At 39.9% G+C, this 21,834-nt stretch overlaps 1 protein-coding gene across 2 annotated transcripts in view; it reads left to right on the top strand.

Annotated features, from left to right (window-relative positions):
• Window positions 1-21,834, top strand: part of TMEM123 (transmembrane protein 123) — a 59,049-nt gene that overhangs the window by 28,479 nt on the left and 8,736 nt on the right. The window contains exon 3 of one of the 2 annotated variants that reach the window (XM_011926624.1): window positions 11,478-11,482. The exons of the other annotated variant lie outside the window; for it this stretch is intronic. Within the exon in view, the coding sequence (XP_011782014.1) occupies window positions 11,478-11,482 (5 nt within the window). The remainder of the gene's footprint in view (window positions 1-11,477; window positions 11,483-21,834) is intronic. 2 annotated transcript variants of the gene reach the window in all.

Here is a 21,834-nt window from a genome sequence, read left to right as displayed (position 1 = left end):
GGGCGGATCACGAGGTCAGGAGATCGAGACCATCCTGGCTAAAGCCATTATGGTTCTGCCTGGTATTGCATTTCATGCTAAAAAAAGAAAATTTTTAGACAATAAAAATAAGTATTGGCTGGGCACACTGGCTTACATCTGTAATCCCAGCACTTTGGGAGGCCAAGCTGGGTGGATCACCTGGGGTCAGAAGTTTGAGACCAGCCTGGCCAACATGGCAAAACCCGGTCTTTACTAAAAAAATACAAAAAACTTAGCTGGGTGTGGTGGTAGGCAACTGTAATCCCAGCTACTTGGGAGGCTGAGGCAGGGAGAATTTCTTGAACCAGGGAGGTGGAGGTTGCAGTGAGCTGAGATTGTGCCACTGCACTCCAGCCTGGGTGACAGTGAGACTCAATCTCAAAAAAATAAAATAAAATGACTTTTTTTGAATTGTGAAGAATATAGGTTAAGATTATATTACAGTAGTAACATGTAATAAAGTATTCAGGATAAAAAATTGAAGTTAGATCTGAAATATCAACATCCTAAACTACGAGAAACCTTTTATATTAACGTACTCTTTTTTTTTTTTTTTCTTAGCTAATAGTAAGTAATGATAGACTTACACTCCCAGAAAGGGTGAGGAAGGGACAATCAGACCTCTCTAGACTCCATGCATGGCCTGGTTAAATCACATTTTTTTTTTATCAGCATCTCATTTTTTTCTCCCACCAAGTTTATATCCTTGTTGAGAAAGTGTGTCTTGCCAGAGAAGTATTGTGATAATTTTTATAAGATATGTGTATTCTTTTCTGAATCTCAGAGTAAATATTTTTTGTCTTCCTAAATGAACTGGCAGAATGTTTACATTTGAATTCTATTTCTGTAGAATATTTTTTAATTTTTTTATTGAAACAGAGTCTCACTGTGTTCCCGAGGCTGGAGTGCAGTGGCACAATCTCAGCTCACTGCAACCTCTGCCTCTTGGGTTCTAGCGATTCTCCTGCCTCAGTCTCCCAAGTAGCTGGGACGACAGGTACGCATCACCACGCCTGGCTAATTTTTGTATTTTTTCGTAGAGACGGGATTTCACCATATTGGCCAGGCTGGTCTCGAACTCCTGACCTCGTGATCCACCCGCCTCAGCCTCCCAAAGTGCTGGGATTACAGACGTGAGCCACTGCACCCAGCTATTTCCGTAGAATTTATACCCTCACTGTTGCAGTGAGCTGAGATTGTGCCATTGCACTACAGCCTGGGCGACAGAGCAAGACTCCGTCTCCAAAAAACAAAACAAAACAAAAAAACGATTTATACCCTCCCTGTTTCTTCTCTCCCACTTCTGCCTTCTCTTCCACTTCTGCCTTCTCCCCCTGTTCCTCATAGTTCTTGGGCATGTACTACTTCAGCAGAGACCTGGGTCCTCTTTTGTGAAATTCAGTCAACAAAAAGCTCAAGGAACAAGTCAAGACAGAAGACTGATTGAGTTCATTTAAGTGTGGTAGGATTGCATGGTGCCATTTGATATTAAAAGGCATGTATTGTTTAAGAAACTAAACAAAAGCCAACTGTATTTGAACAACAGTGTTTGTCAGTAAACTAGCTAGATAGGGAGGATAAAGATATGTATAGTGCGTTCCAGCCACAGACTAGATTGTGAAAAAGAGACACAGCAAAAACAAAACAAACAAAAAAAAAAAACCGCAAAACAAAAAACCCTGTAACTTAATCTCAGAGTTCGCTCCTGCAATAGACAGTGATAACATTTATAGTTAGAAAACTTCAATTTGGTTTGGCAACATCCCAACTATAGAACATCAAATAACTGATATATATACCCAGACACAAAACTTTTTATCAACTGAATGGCCAGTTGTGGATTTTGGTCAATAAATAGTGGGGCGGGAAACAACTTTAAAAACTTTAAGCCATGAGTTTATTCAATCTGTATCTTTGTATTCTAATAAGTAAATTTGCTTTCATCGTTAAACAGCAGCAACAAAGGGACACCAAAGATCTTTGCATACCTTATTTGGTTGTAAACTTTTTGAAGTCAAAGATAATTTTTCTGACTTCTTTGCAATAGCTAAAACTTACATAACAACCTCTTTAAGCAGGGAACATTATTGTGAAGAAATTGCTCTTAGATTACTTTCCACTCAACGGTTTTAAGCTATTTGTTTTGTTTTTAAAATCTTTTATGATGAACACTTTGTAAGTCTACTAGTTAGCTCAAAGCAGTTTTTCTTGAGGACCCACATCTACTCCAGGCTGGGAGACAGAGCAAGATTCCATCTCTTAAAAAAAAAAAGATTATATAGAGGGAAATGAATTGTGATACGGAGGTAAAAGCAGCTCCCTTCTATTACTGCTTCCTAAAGTTGTTGTGAGCATTAAATGAGTTAACGTAGGTAAAACATTCAGAACAGTGCCTGGCACATAAGTGCTATGGATGTGGTAACTGTTATTATTGTTAAGAATGATTTAAACACAGTGGTCAGGAATGGCAAAGTCAAGAGTTCTCATAGGATACTATGGTTATTTAGACTCAAAAGCAAAGCTGCAAAAATCCAGCTGACCTTCCTTGTGATATTTAGAGAAAATCCTGTTACCTAAGCCTCTGATATTTCATTATAGCCACTCAACAAATGTTCGTTCATTTGGTACCTTCTATGTGTTGGGCAGTGTGCAAGGTACTGAGGGAGCTACAGAGATATGACATAAATATCACCATTAGGTGCTTATTTAATTGGAAAGTTAATAAGAACAAAAATAACTATAATAAAAGACCAGTATGCTAACTACAGTAATAAAGGTGCAGATAACATAAGTGAGCACTCAGAAGAGGGAGAGCTTACTTTCAATTAGGAAAATCTTGAGGGCTGGGCACAATGGCTTATGCCTGTGATTCCAGCACTGTGGGAGGCAGATTGCTTGACTCCAGGAGTTAAGACTAGCCTGCACAACATGGGGAACCCCCGTCTCCTCAAAAAATACAAAAATTAGCTGGGTGTGGGGGGGCGCATGACTGTAGCCTCAGTTTCTTAGTTGGGTGAAGTGGGAGGATCACCTGAGCCTGGGAGGTTGAGTCTACAGTGAGCTGCAACCATGCCACTGCACTTCTAGCCTGGGCAAGAGAGTAAGACCTTGCCTCAAAAAAAAAAAAAAAAATCTTGGAGGAAATAGTGCTTGAACTAGGTCTGAGTGGATGTGGCATTGACAGATGGACAAATGAAAAACAGACAGTGCTTTTTATCAATATCATTGGAGGACACAACATGAACAGTGGTGAGGGGGAAGGAAATGGGTCTGTGCTCAAGAGAAGGTGTAAGCCAACCACCTTTATTATTTGTACACAACTTGTTGTACAGTGATATTGCTGGTGGTCTTAACAGTGGTAACCATCTGTTGAGCATAATGCTGTTGTCAAGCATTGTTGTTCAGGGTGTTTCATCCTTGTTATTACATTCCATACAATAACCATATGAGTTAAGTGTTATTTTAGGTATTTTAGAGATGAAGAAAGAGCTACACAGAAAGATGACTATGCCACAATTTAATCTCAGACTGGTTGGTGCAAAAGCCTCTGTTTCTGATATGCCTGGTTGCTGCTTGGAGATCACAAGTATTTGATTGACAGATAGTAGACACATATGCTATCATTTTGAGAATAGCAATGGATACAAATTAGGATATTCTTCATTCTCACTTCTGTATTTTCAATAAGCAGATTTTCTGCCTCTAGTGTTTCGTGGAAACACCAAATAAAAACATATTTTTGTCTTTGACCAAGAATGTGCTTCTGAAAAACTTGCTCAGTGAGCATGCAATCAGTACAGCATTGGGTGGTCTGGAGGGAACATTCATTCTGGCTGTAGTGGCTTGAGAACCCCTATCTACAAGCTTTGACTATCTCCCTTTTCAGTGTCAGATAAATAGGCTTATCTATATAAATCAAATTTGAACTCTTGGAACGGAACTCAGGGTCTTCTATTCCTTGACTCCCCTCACTTCCCGAGCTTCTTTTTTTTTTTTTTTTTTTTTTGAGACAGGGTCTTGCTCTGTTGCCCAGGCTGGAGTGCACTGGTGCGATCTTTGCTCACTGCAGCCTCTGCCTCTTGGGTTCAAGCGATTCTCCCGCCTGAGGATCCCAATTAGCTGGGGCTACAGGTGTGTGCCACCACACCTGGCTAATTTTTATCTTTTTTAGTAGAGATGAGGTTTTGCCATGTTGGCCAGGCTGGTCTTGAACCTCCTGGCCTCAAGTGATCCGCCTGCCTCAGCCTCCCCAAGTGTTGGGGTTACAGGCATGTGGCACTGTGCCTGGCCCTGAGTTTATTTTCAAATCTGTAAAATGGCAGTAAGTGTACTTCTATAAAGTATATGGAATACTTGAGAAAGTATTCACTGCTTTATAAATACATGATAAAGTATTCACTGCTTTATTATAAATACTGTTTTTGGAATCATAGTCTTGTGAGACAGTTGCATCCTTAGAGGTTTCTTTATAAATACGTAGAGGTCTTTGTTCCTACACTTGAGTGGCTTCAGATGGCTTATATTAGCTTTTGTCTCCTTTTTGGTGACAGACTCAACTGTTGTGTCTTTGTATTGGCATTATGCCTCCCTCTAATAGCCCACTCCTCTCTCAATTTGCTGCTTTTAATCAGCAGTCATCTAGGAAACCACATAATAGAACTTGTTAGCAATGTGTCTAACATGAAAAAGTCGTTTTGTTCTTTTCTTTTACAGGAGGTGACTTAAAAAAAAAATCTGAATTCGTTTGAAACTTTTTTTTTTTTAAATCTTGATAGCCTTCTAAAAATTGTAGGAGTTAATAATGCATGCACTTAATGTTTTAAGTAATGCAAAAGTGTATAAAAAATAAGTATCCTCTTCCTCCCTCCCTTTGTCTTCCCAATACCTCCCTAGAAATAATCACTGGTAGCTGGTGTGACTGTACAAAAGAGGCATACACATAATATTGTGCAACTTGCTTTTTTGACTCAACTATGAATTACTGATTTTTTTGTGTTAGTACATTATTGGTTATCTATCGATACATAGCAGAACCCCAGAACTAAGTGGTTTAAAACTGTACTTATTATCTCATGGTTCCTATGTGTCAGGAGTTTAGAGGTAGCTTAGCTGGGGTCAGATCTGAGGTTGCAGTCATGAAGGCTTAATTGGGGATAGAGAATTTTCTTCCAGTGTGACTTGCTCACATGGCTGGCTATTGGCAGACAGTCAGTTCTCCATATGAGGTTCCCTATAGGGCTGCCTGAGTGTCTTCACAGCATCATGCCAGGCTTCCGCAAAAGGGAGTGGACTTTAAAGGGAGCTGGGAGGGAGCCATCCTTATTATGAACTAGCCTCAGAAGTCATATAGCATCATTTCATTCTGCCCTGTGCTCAGAAGAGAGTCTGGTTAGGTGCACCCACAAGAGAAGTGGAATGAGGCTTCACTTTTTGAAGGGAGGCTTATCAAAGAATTTATAGACATATTTTAAAACCACCACAGTATGTATAGCTGTATCTCATTCATTTGCATATTTGCACTGTGTTGCATAGTAGGGATATACCATAATTTTTCCTTAGCCATGCCATTTATGGATATTTTTACTCTTCTAAACAGTGCTGCAGTGAACATACATACACACCTTTAGCAGCTTGAGCTAGGATTTAGCGAGATTCTTAGAAGTGGGATTGTTGAGTCAGTAGGTGTTGGGTTCTGAGGGCCAGAGGAGTAGCTCTCCTGTAACTAAAAAACCTGACTGTGTACTAACATTTTTATCTTTCAGCTCTGTTCTGGGTAGATTGTTCGGAACGCTTTTGGAGTTAATCATTGCATGAGGCCAGACTCATGGAAACATAAAACATCTTAAAACATAGCTCTTAGGATAAAAAATTTAAATACTGTGAGAAATGAATGAAATAGAGCTAAAGATGTCAACATGAATGAAATTCATAAACATGATATTGAGTGCAAAACAAATAAAATACATTTTGCATGATGCTATTTATATAAAATTTAAATGTATGAAAAGCACAGTATTATGTTGCTTAGAAATAGACTGGTGTGAAGTAAAAATAAAGAGAAATGTATGAGAATGATAAACCCAGAATTGAGGATAGTGGTTATCCTGAAAGGGATGCAGTTGAGGAGGGGCACACTTTTGGGGGATTTCTTAATTGGCAGAATGATGAGAACACAGATGTTTATATTATTCTCTTCACTTTTTTTTTTCTTTTATTTGGAGATGGAGTGTTGTTCTGCTACCCAGGCTGGAGTGCAGCAGCACGATCTTGGCTCACTGCAATCTCCCCCTGTCAGGTTCAAGCGATTCTCCTGTTTCAGTCTCCCAAGTAACTGGGATTACAAGTGTGCACCACCACACCTGGCTATTTTTATATTTTTTAGTAGAGACAACGTTTTGCCATGTTGGCCAGGCTGGTCTCAAACTCCTGACCTCAAGTGATCCACCCGCCTCGGCCTCCCACAGTGTTGGGATTACAGGCGAGAGCCACCACACTTGGCCATTCTTTTCACCTTTACCATCAACATTAGTGATGAAGTATGTACGCTGTATTGATTGATGATGATTCCAGTGCAGTGAATATAGTGGTAAAATTAATGCCTAATCAATGTGTGCAGTTAATATCAAATATGCCAGACTCTAGGATTCAGGTGGATTTTTGTAGAGAAACAGTAAACTAATGACAGGAGCACCAGGCTCAGAGCAGTTCAAAGACCTAAGTTAAAGTGTCTTCACTACCGCCTCCAAAAGCAGCATTTATTTAACCTTCTGGGTCAGTTTTCTCATCTGCAAATTGGGAGGAGCAAACCCATCTCCCATTACCGTTCTACAGATCATGTGAAATTTTTTAAAAATTAAAAATATGAAAAAGCACCTAGCATGGTGACTGCACACAGCAAATGTTCCATATTTTCTTCCTGCTTCCCCAGATTACTGCCATCTTCAGTTTGGTACCATTGCTAACATTAAACAAGTATGTGTTTTTAGTAACTGGCGAAGTTTCCATTTTTCCTTTGTCTTGCAAGAAAACATATTTAGTATTAAATATTAAATTTTCTAGTGCCTTTACACAATGAATTAAAATTATTTACTAGTAGATACTAAACTGTACAGTTGTCATCTCTAGGGATGTCTTTTGTGCTGACATTTGAGCAGACGGTTTTTCTTTGCTGACTGAATATCTCTTTGTTGTGGTGCATTGAGCTTGTTAATGACCAAATTCTTATGTGGCAGCTGCACATTACACATGCTTATTCCCTGTGTTTAGACCATAAATCTTCTGTAACTGAGTGACAGCACCACCTGCACGGCCTTTCAGGGTTGCAAATATAGCTCTAATAATGTTATTTCAAAATATTTCAGACATGTTTTTTCACACATTTTAGTCCCGCTGTGACAATAAAATGATATTTTAGAGTATGAGAAGTTGTTGTTGTTGTTATTTCATGTGGATTTTATAATGGAGACAGACTGATAGTATGTCTTGTATGCAGGTTTATAGAACATGGGATATCAGGAGTATTTGGTACATACCCAGTGGAGGTTTATAAAATACTTGGAGTAATTCTGAGCTTGTTTATGTTGTTATTTTTCTACCTAAAATCTATTTATCCCCTATTTTTTTTTGTTGTTTTCTTTCAAGACAGAGTCTCACTCTGTCACCCAGGCCAGAGTGCAGTGATGCCATCTTGACTCACTGCAGCCTCCGTCTCCCGGATTCAAGCAATTCTTGTGCCTCAACCTCCAAAGTAGCTGGGATTACAGGCATGCGCCACCCTACCTGGGTAATTTTTTTTTATTTTTGCAGAGATGGGGTTTCACCATGTTGGCCAGGCTGGTTTTGAACTCCCGACCTCAAGTGACCCACCCGCCTTGGCCTCCCAAAGTGAGCCACCAGGCCCGGCCCCCTGGTTTTATCATTCTTAGCCAGCAGTATGTTAAAGGTTAACATTGGAACATTGATACATTCACTCACCTGTCCTAACCAAAGCTTCTTGAGTTTGTGATACTGCTCCTTGTGACTGGCAGCCTAATAGTGATGAAGTGCAGGGACTCCTTAGCCAACCTGAGGAAGTCTAAATCTTGGCTCCTCCCCTTACTAGTTTGTGACCCTAGGCAAGTTGCTCAACCTCTTTGTGCCTTAGTTTCATCTGTAAAATGGGGATGACAATAACATCTGCCTCCTAGAGTTATGAAAATTACAAATGTTTATAAAATATTTAGAACAGCATTCGGTAGAGAATGAGCACTGTTGAGGTCTTCATTGAATACTGCTGGGACAGACAGATACTTATAGAGCACACAGGGCTCAGCTTTTGTGAGCTCATTTCAGGTCAGATCTATGCCTAGACAGTATAAGACATTTACTGTTCTCTGAGTCACGTAAGTAATACAAACTGGTAAGAATAGTGAGGAATATAAAACATTAACAATGATGCCTTCCCTTTGGCCAGATCTAGCCAGAAGCCCTGGGGGGCAAGGGAGCCCGTTGGTGCAGTCTGTAAGTGTCACCTCTCAGGGCAGAGAGCAGACTGGATGAGGGTGGGGAGGGGATCTGGAGATGCAAATAGTTTCTAAGACAGAGTGTCTTAATTCCTGTATAATTCATATGTTTGTGCATATTTTTATATAAAAACCATTCTTCCCCATTGCCTTCCAATATACTTTATAAGTTTCTACAGAAAGAAATTTGGCCTCAGCATGTAACGGAAGGGAATATAAAAATTCTGAGTTGCTTACAGTGTATATCCTGGATTAATATTTCAAGGCTTAAAACAAGGGAGAAACAGTTCTTTTTCTACCTAATCCATAAAAGCCATTCCAAGCATGGGGGAAATGTTGAAGAGCTGAGGGATAGAATTGATAATGCTGCCTCCCAGCTAGAAATGCAGCCGAAACTACCCACCGCATCTTAATACTTCTAATCTACACTAATAACTTGTGTTCATAAATAGAAAAATTGAATTCTCCTTTTAGATTAATAAATCTGTTCCTTATTCAGCCATCTCATTCTTCTTCTAATAGAGACCTATGGAGCTCACTTTACTATTTACATCTTCAAGGGTATAATGCTAGTGTGGAATATACTGAATTTTAAAGGTAGTTTAAAAAATGCCTTTAAAAAGCCATTGTCTAACAGACTGGACACACAGTTGCCCTGGGGAGTTTAGGTAGCTGAGAGCTGATGGAGGAGGAGACTTTCTAATTCTCTTGGTGATTTCCTGCTAGAGCGCCATTTAAAACTCCTTCTGGAGGTTTGTGAAGGAGCCTTTCTTGCTTCACACCATTGGATTAATTTCATATACAGGTAGGTGTACAAGGTACATGATTAACCCTGGTTTGACAATTGATGTTGGTAGCAAAAAATACTTATTCAGGATATGAGGAAACATGAACAAGGATTGAAATAAAATATGGATGGATGAATGAATGAACTTTTTTGTACAACATGTACTTTAATTTTTAGAATAGTGAACATGAAAGCTGAAAAGCCATAAACTTGAATGCATGTACTTTTTGTTTTTCTTTCTAACTTTTCTTTTAGGTTCGGGGGTACATGTGCAGATTTGTTACATGGGTAAATCGTGTGTGATGGGGGTTTGATGTACAGATTATTTCATCACGCAGGTAATGAGCCTAGTATTCAATAGGTAGTTTTTCGATCCTCACCCTCCTCCCTACTCCTACCCTCAGGCAGGTCTTGGTGTCTTATTCTTCCCTTCTAAGTGTCCATTGTGTACTCATTGTTTAGCTCCCACTTATAATTGAGAACATGCAGTATTTGATTTTCTGTTTCTGTGTTAATTTGCTTAGGATAATGGCTTCTAGCTGCATCTGTGTTGCTGCAAAGGATGTTATTTCATTCCTTTTTATGGCTGGGTAGTATTCCATGGTGTAGATCATTAATACCACGTTTTCTTTATTCAGTTCACCACTGTTGGACTTCTAGGTTGATTCCGTGTCTTTGCTATTGTGAATAGTGCTGCAGTTAACATATATGTGCATGTGTCTTTATAATAGAATGATTTATATTTTAGGTGTATACCCAGTAATGGGATTGCTAGGTCAAATGGTAGTTCTATTGTAAGCTGTTTGTGAAATCTTCAAACTGCTTTCCACAGTGGCTGATCTAATTTACATTCTCACCAGTGGTGTATAAGCATTCCTTTTTCTCCATGGACTTGCCAGTATCTGTTATTTTTTTACTTTTTTACCATTCTGACTGGTGTGAGATGCTGTCTCACTGTGGTTTGATTTGCATTTCTCTAATAATTAGTGATGTTGAGCATTTTTTTTTATATGCTTGTTGGCTGCATGTGTATGTCTTTTAGGAAGTGTGCTCATGTCCTTTTAATAAGGGTTGTTTTTTGCCTGTTCATTAAAGTTTCTTATAGATTCTAGATATTAGACCTTTGTCAGATGCATAGTTTGCAAATATTTTCTCCCACTCTGTAGGTTTTCTGTTTACTTCGTTGATAGTTTCTTTTGCAGTACGGAAGCTCTTTAATTAGGTCGCACTTCTCAACTTTTGTTTTTGTTGTAGTTGCCTTTGGTGTCTCTGTCATGAAAGCTTTGACAGGGCCAATGGCCAGAATGGTGTTTCCTAGGTTTTCTTCTAGGGTTTTTTTTTTTTTTTCTGCCTCCCTCCCTTCCTCTCTTCGAGGGTTTTTATAGTTTTAGGTTTTACATTTAAGCCTTTAATCCATCTTGAGTTGATTTTCATATATGGTGAAAGGAAGGGGTCCAGTTTTAATCTTCTGCTTATGGCTAGCCAGTTATCCTAGTACCATTTATTGAATAGGGAGTCCGTTCCCCATTGCACATTTTTGTTAACTTTTGTCAAAGATCAAATGGCTGTAGTTGTGAGGTTGTATTTCTGGGTTATCTAACCTGTTCCATTGTTCCGTGTATCAGATTTTGTACTGATACCATGCTGTTTTGGTTACTGTAGTCTTGTAGTATAGTTTGAAGTCAGGTAGCATGATTACTCTAGCTTTGTTCTTTTTGCTTAGGGTTGCTTTTGCTAGTTGGGCTCTTTTGTAGTTCCATACGAATTTTAGAAGAGCTTTTTCCACTTACGTGAAGAATGTCATTGGCGGTTTGATGTCAATAGCACTGAATCTATAAATTGCTTTGGGCAGTATGGCCATCTTAATAATAATGATTCTCTCCATGAGCAAGGAATGGTTTTCTATTTGTGTCATTTCTGATTTCTTTGAGCAGTGTTTTATAATTCTCGTTGTAGAGACCTTTCACCTCTCTGGTTAGCTGTATTCCTAGGTATTTGTATGTGTGTGGTGGGGGAAGGGAGTGCTGCTGTGAGTGGGATTGCATTCTTGATTTGGCTCTCAGGTTGGGCATTGTTGGTATATAGAAATGGTACTGATTTTTGTACATTGATTTTGCATCCCAAAACTTTGCTGAACTTATTAATCAGATCTAGGAGCCCTTGGGCAGAGACTGTGGGGTTTTCTAGTTAGAGAATCATATCATCTGCAAAGAGAGAATTTGACTTTCTCTTGGTTACCTGTTATTTCTTTCTCTTGCCTGACTGCCCTGGCTAGGATTTCCAGTATTATCTTGAATAGGAGTGGTGAGAGTGGGCATTTTTGTGTTGTTCTGGTTCTCAAAGGGAGTGCTTCTAGCTTCTGCCCACTCAGTATGATGTTAGGTGTAGGTTTGTCATAGATGGATCTTATTATTTTGAGGTATGTTTCTTTAATACCTAGATTGTTGAGGGTTTTTAACATAAAGGGATTTTGAATTTTATCGAAAGCCTTTCCTTTGTTTATTGAGATGATCATGTGGTTTTTTAAGTTCAGATTATGTGATCAATCACATTTATTGATTTGCATATGTTGAACCAACCTTGCATCCCAAGAATAAAACCTACTTGATCATGGTAGATTAGCTTTTTGATGTGCTGCTGGATCAGTTTGCCAGTATTTTCTTGAGGATTTTTGTGTCTATGTTCATCAGGGATATTGGCCTGAAGTTTTCTTTTTTTGTTGTGTCTCTGCCAGGTTTTGGTATCAGAATGATGATAGCCTTATAGAATGAGCTAGGGTAGAATCTCTTCTTAATTTTTTGGAATAATTTTATATTTTATTAATGTGTGTCTGGTAGAACTTGACTGTGAATCTGTCTGGTGCAAGGCTTTTCCTGATTGGTAGGTCTTTTATTACCGATTCAATGTCAGAACTCATTATTGATCTGTTCAGGGTTTCACTTCTTGGTTCAGTCTTGGAGGTTGTATGTTTCTGGGAATTTATCCATTTCTTCTTCCAGGCTTTCCAGTTTGTGTACATAGTTCATAATAGTCTCTGAGGGTTTTGTTTTGTTTTTTTTTACAGAAATACTCTGAGGTATTTCTCAGAGGAATTTATCCATTTCTTCTTCCAGGTTTTCTAGTTTATGTACATAGTGGTGTTCATAATAGTCTCTGAGGGTATTTTTTACAGAAATACTCTGAGGTATTTCTGTAGGGTTGGGGGTAATGTTTCCTTTATCATTTCTGATTGCCAGAGTCTGTCAATCTTATTTATTCTTTCAAATAACCAACTTTTGGGCTGGGCGTGGTACCTCACACCTGTAATCCCAACACTTTGGGAGGCCAAGGTGAGTGGATCATCTGAGGCCAGGAGTTCAATACCAGCGTGGCCAACATGGTAAAACTGTCTCTACTAAAAATACAAAACTTAGCTGGGTGTGGTGGCGCACACCTGTAGTCCCAGGTACTTGGGAGGCTGAGGCAGGAGAATCACTGGAACCCAGACAGTGGAGGTCGCAGTGAGATGAGATTGCACTCCAGCCTGGGCAACAGAGCGAGACTCTATCTCAATAATAATAATAATAATAACAACAACAACAACAACAACCAACTTTTGGTTTCATTGATCTTTTGTATTGTTTTTCACGTCTCAATTTCATTGAGTTCAGCTCTGATTTTGATTATCTCTTTTCTTCTGCTAGCACTGGAGTTGGTTTGCTTTTGTTTTTCTAGTTCCCCTAGGTGTAATGTTAGGTTGTTAATTTGAGGTCTAACATTTTCATGTGGGCATTTAGAGCTGTAAACTTTCCTCTGACCACCAGTTTAGCCACGTCTCACAGATTCTGATATGTTGTAGCTTCAGTTTCAAAAAATTTTTTATTTCTGTCTTAATTTCATTGTTTACCCTGAAGTTAGTAATGAGCAGATTGTTTAATTTCCTTTTCATTGTATGGGTTTTAAGAGATCTTCCTGGTATTGATTTCCATATTTATGCTGTGGTCTGAGAGTATGGTTGGTATGATTTTGAGAATCATAATTTGTTGAGAATTGCTTTATGGCTGAGCATGTGGTATGTGCCATGTGCAATTTTAGAGTATGTGCCTTGTGCAGATGAGGAGAATGTATATTCTGTTGTTAGGTGGAGTGCTCTGTAGATATCTGTTAGGTCCGTTTGGTCAAGTGTTAAGTTCAGGTCCCAAATATCTTTGTTAGTTTTCTGCTTCAGTGATCGTCTAATACTGTCAGTGGGGTTTTGAAGTCTGCCACTATTATTGTGTGGTTAAGAGTCTATAGGTCTCTAAGAACTTGTTTTATGAATCTGGGTTCTCCAGTGTTGGGTGTATATTTATTTAGGATAGTTAAGTTGTCTTGTTGAGGTAACCCTATATCTTATGTAATGCCCTTCTTGGTCCTTTTTGATTGTTGTTGGTTTAAAGTTTGTTTTGTCAGAAATAAGAATAGCAACCTCTATTCTTTTGTGATTTCCATTTGCCTGATTTTTCTTTATCCCTTTATTTTGAGCCTGTGGGTGTCATTGCAGGTGAGACTGGTCTCTTGAAGACAGCATACGATTGGGTTTTGCTTCTTTATCCAATTTGCTGTTCTGTACCTTTTAAGTGGGGCATTTAGTTTGTTTACATTCAAGGTTAACATTGATATGTGTGGATTTGACCCTGTTACTGTGTTGTTAACTGGTTACTGTGTAAACTTAGTTGTGTAGTTGCTTTTAGTGTCATTGGTCTGTGTACTTAAGTGTGTTTTTGTGGTGGCTGGTAATAGCCCTTTATTTCCATGTTTAGCCCTCAGTTAAGGACCTCTTGTAAGGCAAGTCTTGTGGTAGTGGATTCCCTTAGCACTTGTGTGTCTGAAATGAATTTTATTTCTCCTTTGCTTATGAAGCTTAGCTTGGCTAGATATGACATTCTTGGTTGAAATTTCTCTTCTTTAAGGATGCTGAGGCCGGGCGCGGTGGCTCAAGCCTGTAATCCCAGCACTTTGGGAGGCCGAGACGGGCAGATCACGAGGTCAGGAGATCGAGACCATCCTGGCTAACATGGTGAAACCCCGTCTCTACTAAAAAATACAAAAAACTAGCCAGGCGAGGTGGCGGGCGCCTGTAGTCCCAGCTACTCGGGAGGCTGAGGCAGGAGAATGGCGTAAACCCGGGAGGCGGAGGTTGCAGTGAGCTGAGATCCGGCCACTGCACTCCAGCCTGGGCGACAGAGCGAGACTCTGCCTCAAAAAAAAAAAAAAAAAAAAAGGATGCTGAATACAGGCGCGCAATCTCTTCTGGCTTGTAGGGTTTCTGCAGAAAGGTCTGCTGTTAGCCTGATGGAGTTCCCTCTGTAAGTTACCTGCCCCTTCTCTCTGTCTTTAGTATTTTTTCTTTTGTGTTGACCTTGGAGAATCTGATGGCTGTATGTCTTGGGGATGGTTATCTTGTATGGTATCTTGCAGGAGTTTTCTGAGTTTCCTGAATTTGAAAGTTGACCTCTCTAGTGAGTTTGGGGAAATTTTCATGGACAGTATCCTCAAGTATGTTTTCCAGGTTGCTTGTTTTCTCTCCCTCTCTTTCAGGAATGCCAGTGAGTTGTAGGTTTTGATCTCTTTACATAATCCCAGGAATCCCATATTTCCAGGAAGCTATCTTCATTTCTTTTCCTTCTTTTTTGTTTCTTTTGTCTGACTGAGTTGATTGAAAGAACTCGTCTCTGAGCTCTGAGAGTCTTTCCTCAGATTGGTCTCTTCTGTTGTTAATACTTGCAGTTATATTATGAAATTCTTGTCATGAATTTTTCAGCTCTATCAGATCAGTTTGGTTCTTTCTTAAAATTGCTATTTTGTGTTTCAGCCCTTGTATCATTTTACTGGATTCCTTAGGTTCCATGGATTGGGCTTCAACTTTGTCCTGAATCTTGATCTTTCTTGCCCTCCAGATTCTTAATTCTGTGTCTGGTGTTTTAGCCATTTCAGTCTCATTAAGAACCATTGCTGGAGAGGCAGTATGGTTGTTTGGAGGTAAGAAACACTGCAGCTTTTTGAGTTGCCAGAGTTCTTGTGCTGGTTCCTTCTCAGCTGTGTAGGCTTTGAAGTTGCTGTCCTTTGAGGCTTTTGCTTTTATATTCTTTGATGCCCTTGATTTGACTGTGGCATAAGTTGGGTTCATTTGACTGGCTTCATTTCAGAATGCTTTCAGGGGGCCAAGGCTTAGCTCAGCACTCTGGGGCCGTGTGCTCTAACCCTGGAGGTCTGGGACCAAGCCTACAGCTTTGTTTTCTGGCCCCTTGAAATTAAGCACTTGCCATGCTGGAGGAACTTAGGCGTTCCTGGTCCACTGGCAATAACATTCCAATGTGGAGGTGCCAGCAAAAGCGCTTTGTCAGGACGGTGGCGGCAGGGTCCATGTGCATGTGCCAGTAGTGATGGGGTGGTGGGGTCTGTGCACATGTACACCAGTGGTGCATGCACTTTTAATTAAACTTATCTAGCTGGAGGAACCATCTCAAGATGGTTTCCAACAAAGTTTTGACAGAGCAAGTTTTTCCAAGTTCTTTCTCTTGGTATGGACTAACACCGTACCTTAACAGAAACTTCTGAAGTATAAGTCTCACATTTAAGAGGAATGCAGCCTTCAAAAGTTCTTAAATTTCTCTGAAATGGAAACATCTGTATGAGTTGCTGGAAGATAGTGTGCATTTTTTAAGCTTATTCTCACATCAAAAGTTCATTGTACCTTTCTTTCCAATACATGCATTTTTGCTATAAGTTTCTCTCTCTAAGCATAGCTTGAGTTGCATCCCACAAGTTTTTAGGTCGTAGGTTCCTTATCAAAATATTTTTAATTTTTTTTTTTTTTTACTTTATCAATAATTGGGAAATATTTATTTTCTCATCCTTTGGGAATTAGCATGTGAAGAGTTCTGTAGTTTTTAGGTACATTGTTCTATATGTGAAGAAGTCAGATTTGTTAACATTGTTGAGAACCTGTAATTTCCTTATGAATTTCTTAGGGTCTGTTCTTTTGCTTAGAGATGTTGACAAAAGTCCAACTCTATAAAAAGTGTCTGCTTTTCTCTATCAGGTCTATCATATTTTATTTTATGTATTTCTCATCTTGTATATGAAATATATTTTCCTGTTAGATTCATTTATGAGATGTCTTTTTTAAAAATTTCTGGTGATGCTTTTCACCTTAAAGACTTGCATATGATATTAACCGAGTTTTGTTATCTTTTTTTTCTGGCCAGTAGTTACATTGTGAAATTTCTTTACTTTTACTTTCAATACTTTTTAGCATTTCTATATCTTATATTTAAGTTGTATTACTTATAAACAGTTAAATCCAGCCTCATAATCCCTGTCTTTTAAATGGCCTATTGATGCTATTTGGTGTTTTGTTTTTGAAACGGAGTTTTACACTGCTGCCCAGGCTGGAGTGCACTGGTGCGATCTCGGCTCACTGCAACCCCTGCCTCCCGGGTTCAAGCGATTCTCCTGCCTCAGCTTCCTGAGTAGCTGGGATTACAGGCATGCACCATCACACCTGGCTAATTTTGTATTTTTAGTAGAGACGGGGTTTCACCATGTTGGTCAGGCTGGTCTTAAACTCCTGACCTCAGATGATTTGCCCGCCTTGGCCTCCCAAAGTGCTGGGATTACAGGCATGAGCCATCGCACCTGGACTCTATTTGCTTTTAATATACTTTTAATACGATGTGTAGACTGGTTCTTGAACATGAGAAAAATTTCACAGAGCTGAGAATGGGTGGGAAGCAGCCCAGGCACATGAAGTAACATAACAAAGCAACAGAAATAAAAATGAACTGCATGCTAGGGGTCAGGTAGGTAGATAGATCTTCCTCCTGGGCAGAAGGGTATAAGCAGCAGAGGGCGACTGGGGCCTTGTCTGTAATGGTGAAGAGTTCAGACATATCTTGGGTGCCCCCCAACAGTATATGCTACAAACTGTACTAGGCACTTGCACAGGTTGGAGCATATACTAGAAAGTATCATGTTTTCCCAGAACTGTGTCTGACACTGTGATAGAATGAAATGAAAATATAAGACATAGTTCTTACAGTTAATTCAACTGAAAAGATAAACAAGACCTAGGAAAATACCGTTTCTCTATAATCATACAGCACTTCTGACACCAGATGTGTGTTTTTTTCCCCCCACATCAGCCAGTTCTCAGACTTCAGCTGAGTGTCCTACAATCCAGTTCAATTCTGACTCTATCTACTACCTATCTGGATTTAGTGTCAGATCCCACCAGTTAAGGTCTCAGCCCACAAGACTGCCCTCAGTTCAGATGCTAATTGCAAGTTTAGCTCTTGTACTCCTAATTAACTATAAATCAGGGTTTCCCATAACCCCTCCTTAGATAATTTGCTAGAATGGCTCCCAGAACTCAAGGAAACACTTTATTTACATGTATTGGTTTATTATAGAGGATGTAACTCAGGAGCAGCCAAATGGAAGAGATAGTTAAGGTAAGGTATGGGCGTGGAGGAATGGTGCACAGAGCTTCGATACGCTCTCTGGGAACACCGCCTTCTCAGTACCTCCATGTGTTCACCAGCTCAGAAGCTCCTCAAATCTCAGTCCAGGAGTTTTTTTTTTTTTTTTTTTTTTGAGACGGAGTCTTGCTCTGTCGCCCGGGCTGGGGTGCAGTGGCCAGATCTCAGCTCACTGCAACCTCCGCCTCCCGGGTTTACGCCATTCTCCTGCCTCAGCCTCCCGAGTAGCTGGGACTACAGGCCCCCGCCACCTCGCCTGGCTAGTTTTTTGTATTTTTTAGTAGAGACGGGGTTTCACAGTGTTAGCCAGGATGGTCTCGATCTCCTGACCTCGTGATCCGCCCGTCTCGGCCTCCCAAAGTGCTGGGATTACAGGCTTGAGCCACCGCGCCCGGCCCAGGAGTTTTTATAGAGCTTAATTTCTAGCTTTCCCAAAGGTTGATGGATGGGGCTAAAAGTTCCAACCCTCTAATCCCCATGGTATTTCTGGTGAGGAGCCCATCCTGAGGCTATCTATGGGCCCTGCCCTAGGGCACTTCATTGGCCAAAAACTCAGGTTTGAGCAAAAGAGAGGTCCTCATGAGTAACCAAAGATGCTCCCATCATTCAGGAAATCCCAAGGGGTTTCAGGAACTCTGTGCCAGGAACCAGGGACAAAGACCAAATATATTTTGTATTATAACACACAAGATACATTAATTTTTAAAGTAATAATATTAGAGGTTCAGAAAAATGAACAATAGGTGTTCAATAAAAAGGAAGATGCCTGAGGAAGAGGTGAAAATCGAACTGGCTCCTGGCATACATATTGTAACTGTGTTGTTTTCTTCTCGTCCTTACTAGACCACCCTCCATGCTGGTAAGGATCACGTCTCTTCTGTGTCTGCAGAGCCTCCTAGTATAGTTCATGGTACAGAGAAAGTACTAAACAAGTGTATGGAAAGGCATGAGGGAGGAGCCAGCTGCTAGCCTAACAGGAACGTGATAGGGAGGAATAGCAGAGTGAATTCCGCTCCCTGGAGAGTGAGGATGCCAGGATGAGAGGCTTGGGGAGTTTTGAGCAGCAACAGGGAGAAAATATCAGTCTAGCCTGATGCCCTTGTGGCTGTGATTCGTGCCTCTTTTTTTGTAACTAACAGGGGTTATTAATTGTGGATTGAGTATGTGGAAATGGAATGGAATGGGCAAGACCTGTGGGAAAAGCATAAGGAGGCCTGGACACTGTCTACAGTGCCCTGTCAACTTTGCCCATCTGTTAGTCTCATGCCCTAGGAAGCCAGGCTGCTTTTCTCACCCTCTCTGCTCAGCTTCTTTGCAGTTCAATTCCAGTTCTGGGAATGAACAGGATCACCTTTCAAGCATGTTTCCTTACACAGACCTGAACTATGTCTCCGTTGTTAGTTCTCATTGTCCTTAATACAGGTCATTATCACTTTAACTGGAAGTGCCTCTTTCATTTATTGCCACAGGAAACAAACATCGTATTTATGTTCATAGATTTTAGTGGAATGAATGATAGTTTGACTAAAATGTGGTAGTAAATTTGCTGCAGATATACTGTAACTTATTGGAATCCCTAGTTGTTATTTTTCTGTGATTATATACCATTGTTTTTCCCTTTTGAAACTTTTTTAGTTTTTGAGTTTAAAAATTTAGGAATTTATAAAATGTTTTCAGAAAATGTACAGTTATTTATCATGATGACTTTTTTTTAAGCTGTTTTCTCTTAGTTTTTTTTTTTTTTTTTGAATCTAGATTTATCTAGTATTTTTTCATTTGTTTGTTTGTTTGTTTGTGACGGAGTCTTGCTTTGTCACCCAGGCTGGAGTGTAGTGCCTGCAATCTCGGCTCACTGCAACCTCTGCCTCCCAGGTTCAAGCAATTCTCCTGCCTCAGCCTCCCCAGTAGCTGGGATTACATGTGCCCGCCACCACGCCTGGCTAATTTTTATATTTTTAGTAGAGACAAGGTTTCACCATGTTGGCCAGGCTGGTCTCGAGTTCCTGATCTCAGGTGATCTGCCCGCCTGGGCCTCCCAAAGTGCTGGGATTACAGGTATGAGCCACCATACCCGGCCTGTCTAGGTTTTTTTAAAGATGTTTTTGGTTTTTTTTTAATCTAGATTTTCAATTGTATGGATTTTTTATCCCCGGGTAATTTGAATTCAGAATAATGTTTAGAATGAATCTGTTGACTCTGCAATGAGGAAAGGCCTCTTTACTTTCTAAACAATGAATGTTTCTGGAATTACACTGATATTTAGTTGATGGGGTAAGGTTGTACATTCTATAGGAAAGAGATTCTCAAGGTTTTCATGTTTTAAAAAATTCCCAGAACCCCACATAAGAGTAGTTATTCTTTTTTTTTGAGACGGAGTCTCACTCTGTCGCCCAGGCTGGAGTGCAGTGGCCGGATCTCAGCTCACTGCAAGCTCTGCCTCCCGGGTTTATGCCATTCTCCTGCCTCAGCCTCCTGAGTAGCTGGGACTACAGGCGCCCGCCACCTCGCCCAGCTAGTTTTTTGTATTTTTTAGTAGAGACGGGGTTTCACCAAATTTACTCAAGCTGCAGTCCATTCCTAGAATCACAGACCCCCCAAAATAACTGTGGCACCAGGAATTTATGGTTTATGTCTTGAATAGCTCAGTATTTTTGACAACTCTTAATAGGAAATTAAAAGCTGCTACTGTCCCATTTAAAAATAACTATGAGATTTTAAAAAATTGGATGTGTATTTTCAACTCTGGTTTAAGTGTATATCTGATGCCCTGATGAAAACAAATTGTCATCCTTAACTTTGAGATATTTAGGTTAAAGAAGAACAATGGCACTTAGATATTTTTGGAGTCAAGGTTGTAGGAATAAGGTTAAGTTATTTCAACACAGCAGAGATAGTCGGAATGAATCCAAACTTTGATGAGTACTTTTACTTGAAACTAGAAAAATGGACTGCTTCATAGTGTCCTTGGCCTTGTTGCAATATGGTGGCTGTCTGGTATTAACAGAAAAAGGTCTGGGCCTCACTTTTTTCTTTTTGGGTGTTTGCATTGATAAATCAAAAATACCCCAATAGTGTCTTCTTCCGTAAGATGTTATTCAGATGGTAGTTATGGTAACCATGGGAGCTCGGAGATCTCACAGTGCCTATTCCTCAGCCTCCCATTGTGAATTGTACAGTGCAGCTCTGTAGGGGAGCTACATTTAATGAAACTAATGGTTAAAAAGAATTAGTTGAGCACTTCTCAGGCACTGTGTGAAGTGCTCAACACAGATTATATCAGTGAATTCTCCCAAAGTCTTGTGATAGCCCTGATTTATAGACAAGAAAGGATAGTGAATCTGAGGTACCCAAGCAAGTAAATTGCTGAGCTCATCCAGAGCTTGAGCTTGTACTCACCATGCCTAGGTAACATTACCGGGCTTGGTGAAAAGAAGAGCTTAGCAAATGGAAGCTCTAATTCTAATCACAGAAAAATTAGGAGTAATAGTTTTACGATCAAACAGGAATGGAGAACTGATTGGGCTGTTGGAATATATTTTTTACAGCAGTGCCAGACGTTGCTCATAGCCATGTGTGCATTCTTTGTCGTCTTTCACTGTGGGCTGAACACTGCAGCTGCTGGGAAGGAAGGTGCATGGATGCTGTTATTACAGTCTTCACTTCATTTTTCCTGTAATTGTTAGTTGAAACCAGGAGTTAAATAGAGAAATTCTTATATCTCTGATTGACATCTATACATGATCTCAGCTTTCATTAAAACAAGTTTTGTGAGTGGGTTCACGAGTGTTTACAGACTGACTTCATATCATGGTGACTAGTTTCAAAGATCTGCAGAAGGAATTGGCTCAATACAATCACTAGTGCCAGTTGTACCATTGCACGGAGACATATTTTTTATAAATGAAAAAAAACTTTGAAGCCGAGTGTATTAATTTGCATGGGCTGCAGAAACAAAGGACCGGAAACTGGGTGGCTTAAACAACAGAAATGGACTGTCTCACAGTTCGGGAGGCTGTAGTCGGAG

The sequence above is a fragment of the Colobus angolensis genome, unplaced genomic scaffold, assembly GCF_000951035.1.
Source record: "Colobus angolensis palliatus isolate OR3802 unplaced genomic scaffold, Cang.pa_1.0 Scaffold7, whole genome shotgun sequence".
Taxonomy (NCBI): domain Eukaryota; kingdom Metazoa; phylum Chordata; class Mammalia; order Primates; family Cercopithecidae; genus Colobus; species Colobus angolensis.
This window is presented reverse-complemented; position numbering and strand designations above follow the sequence as displayed.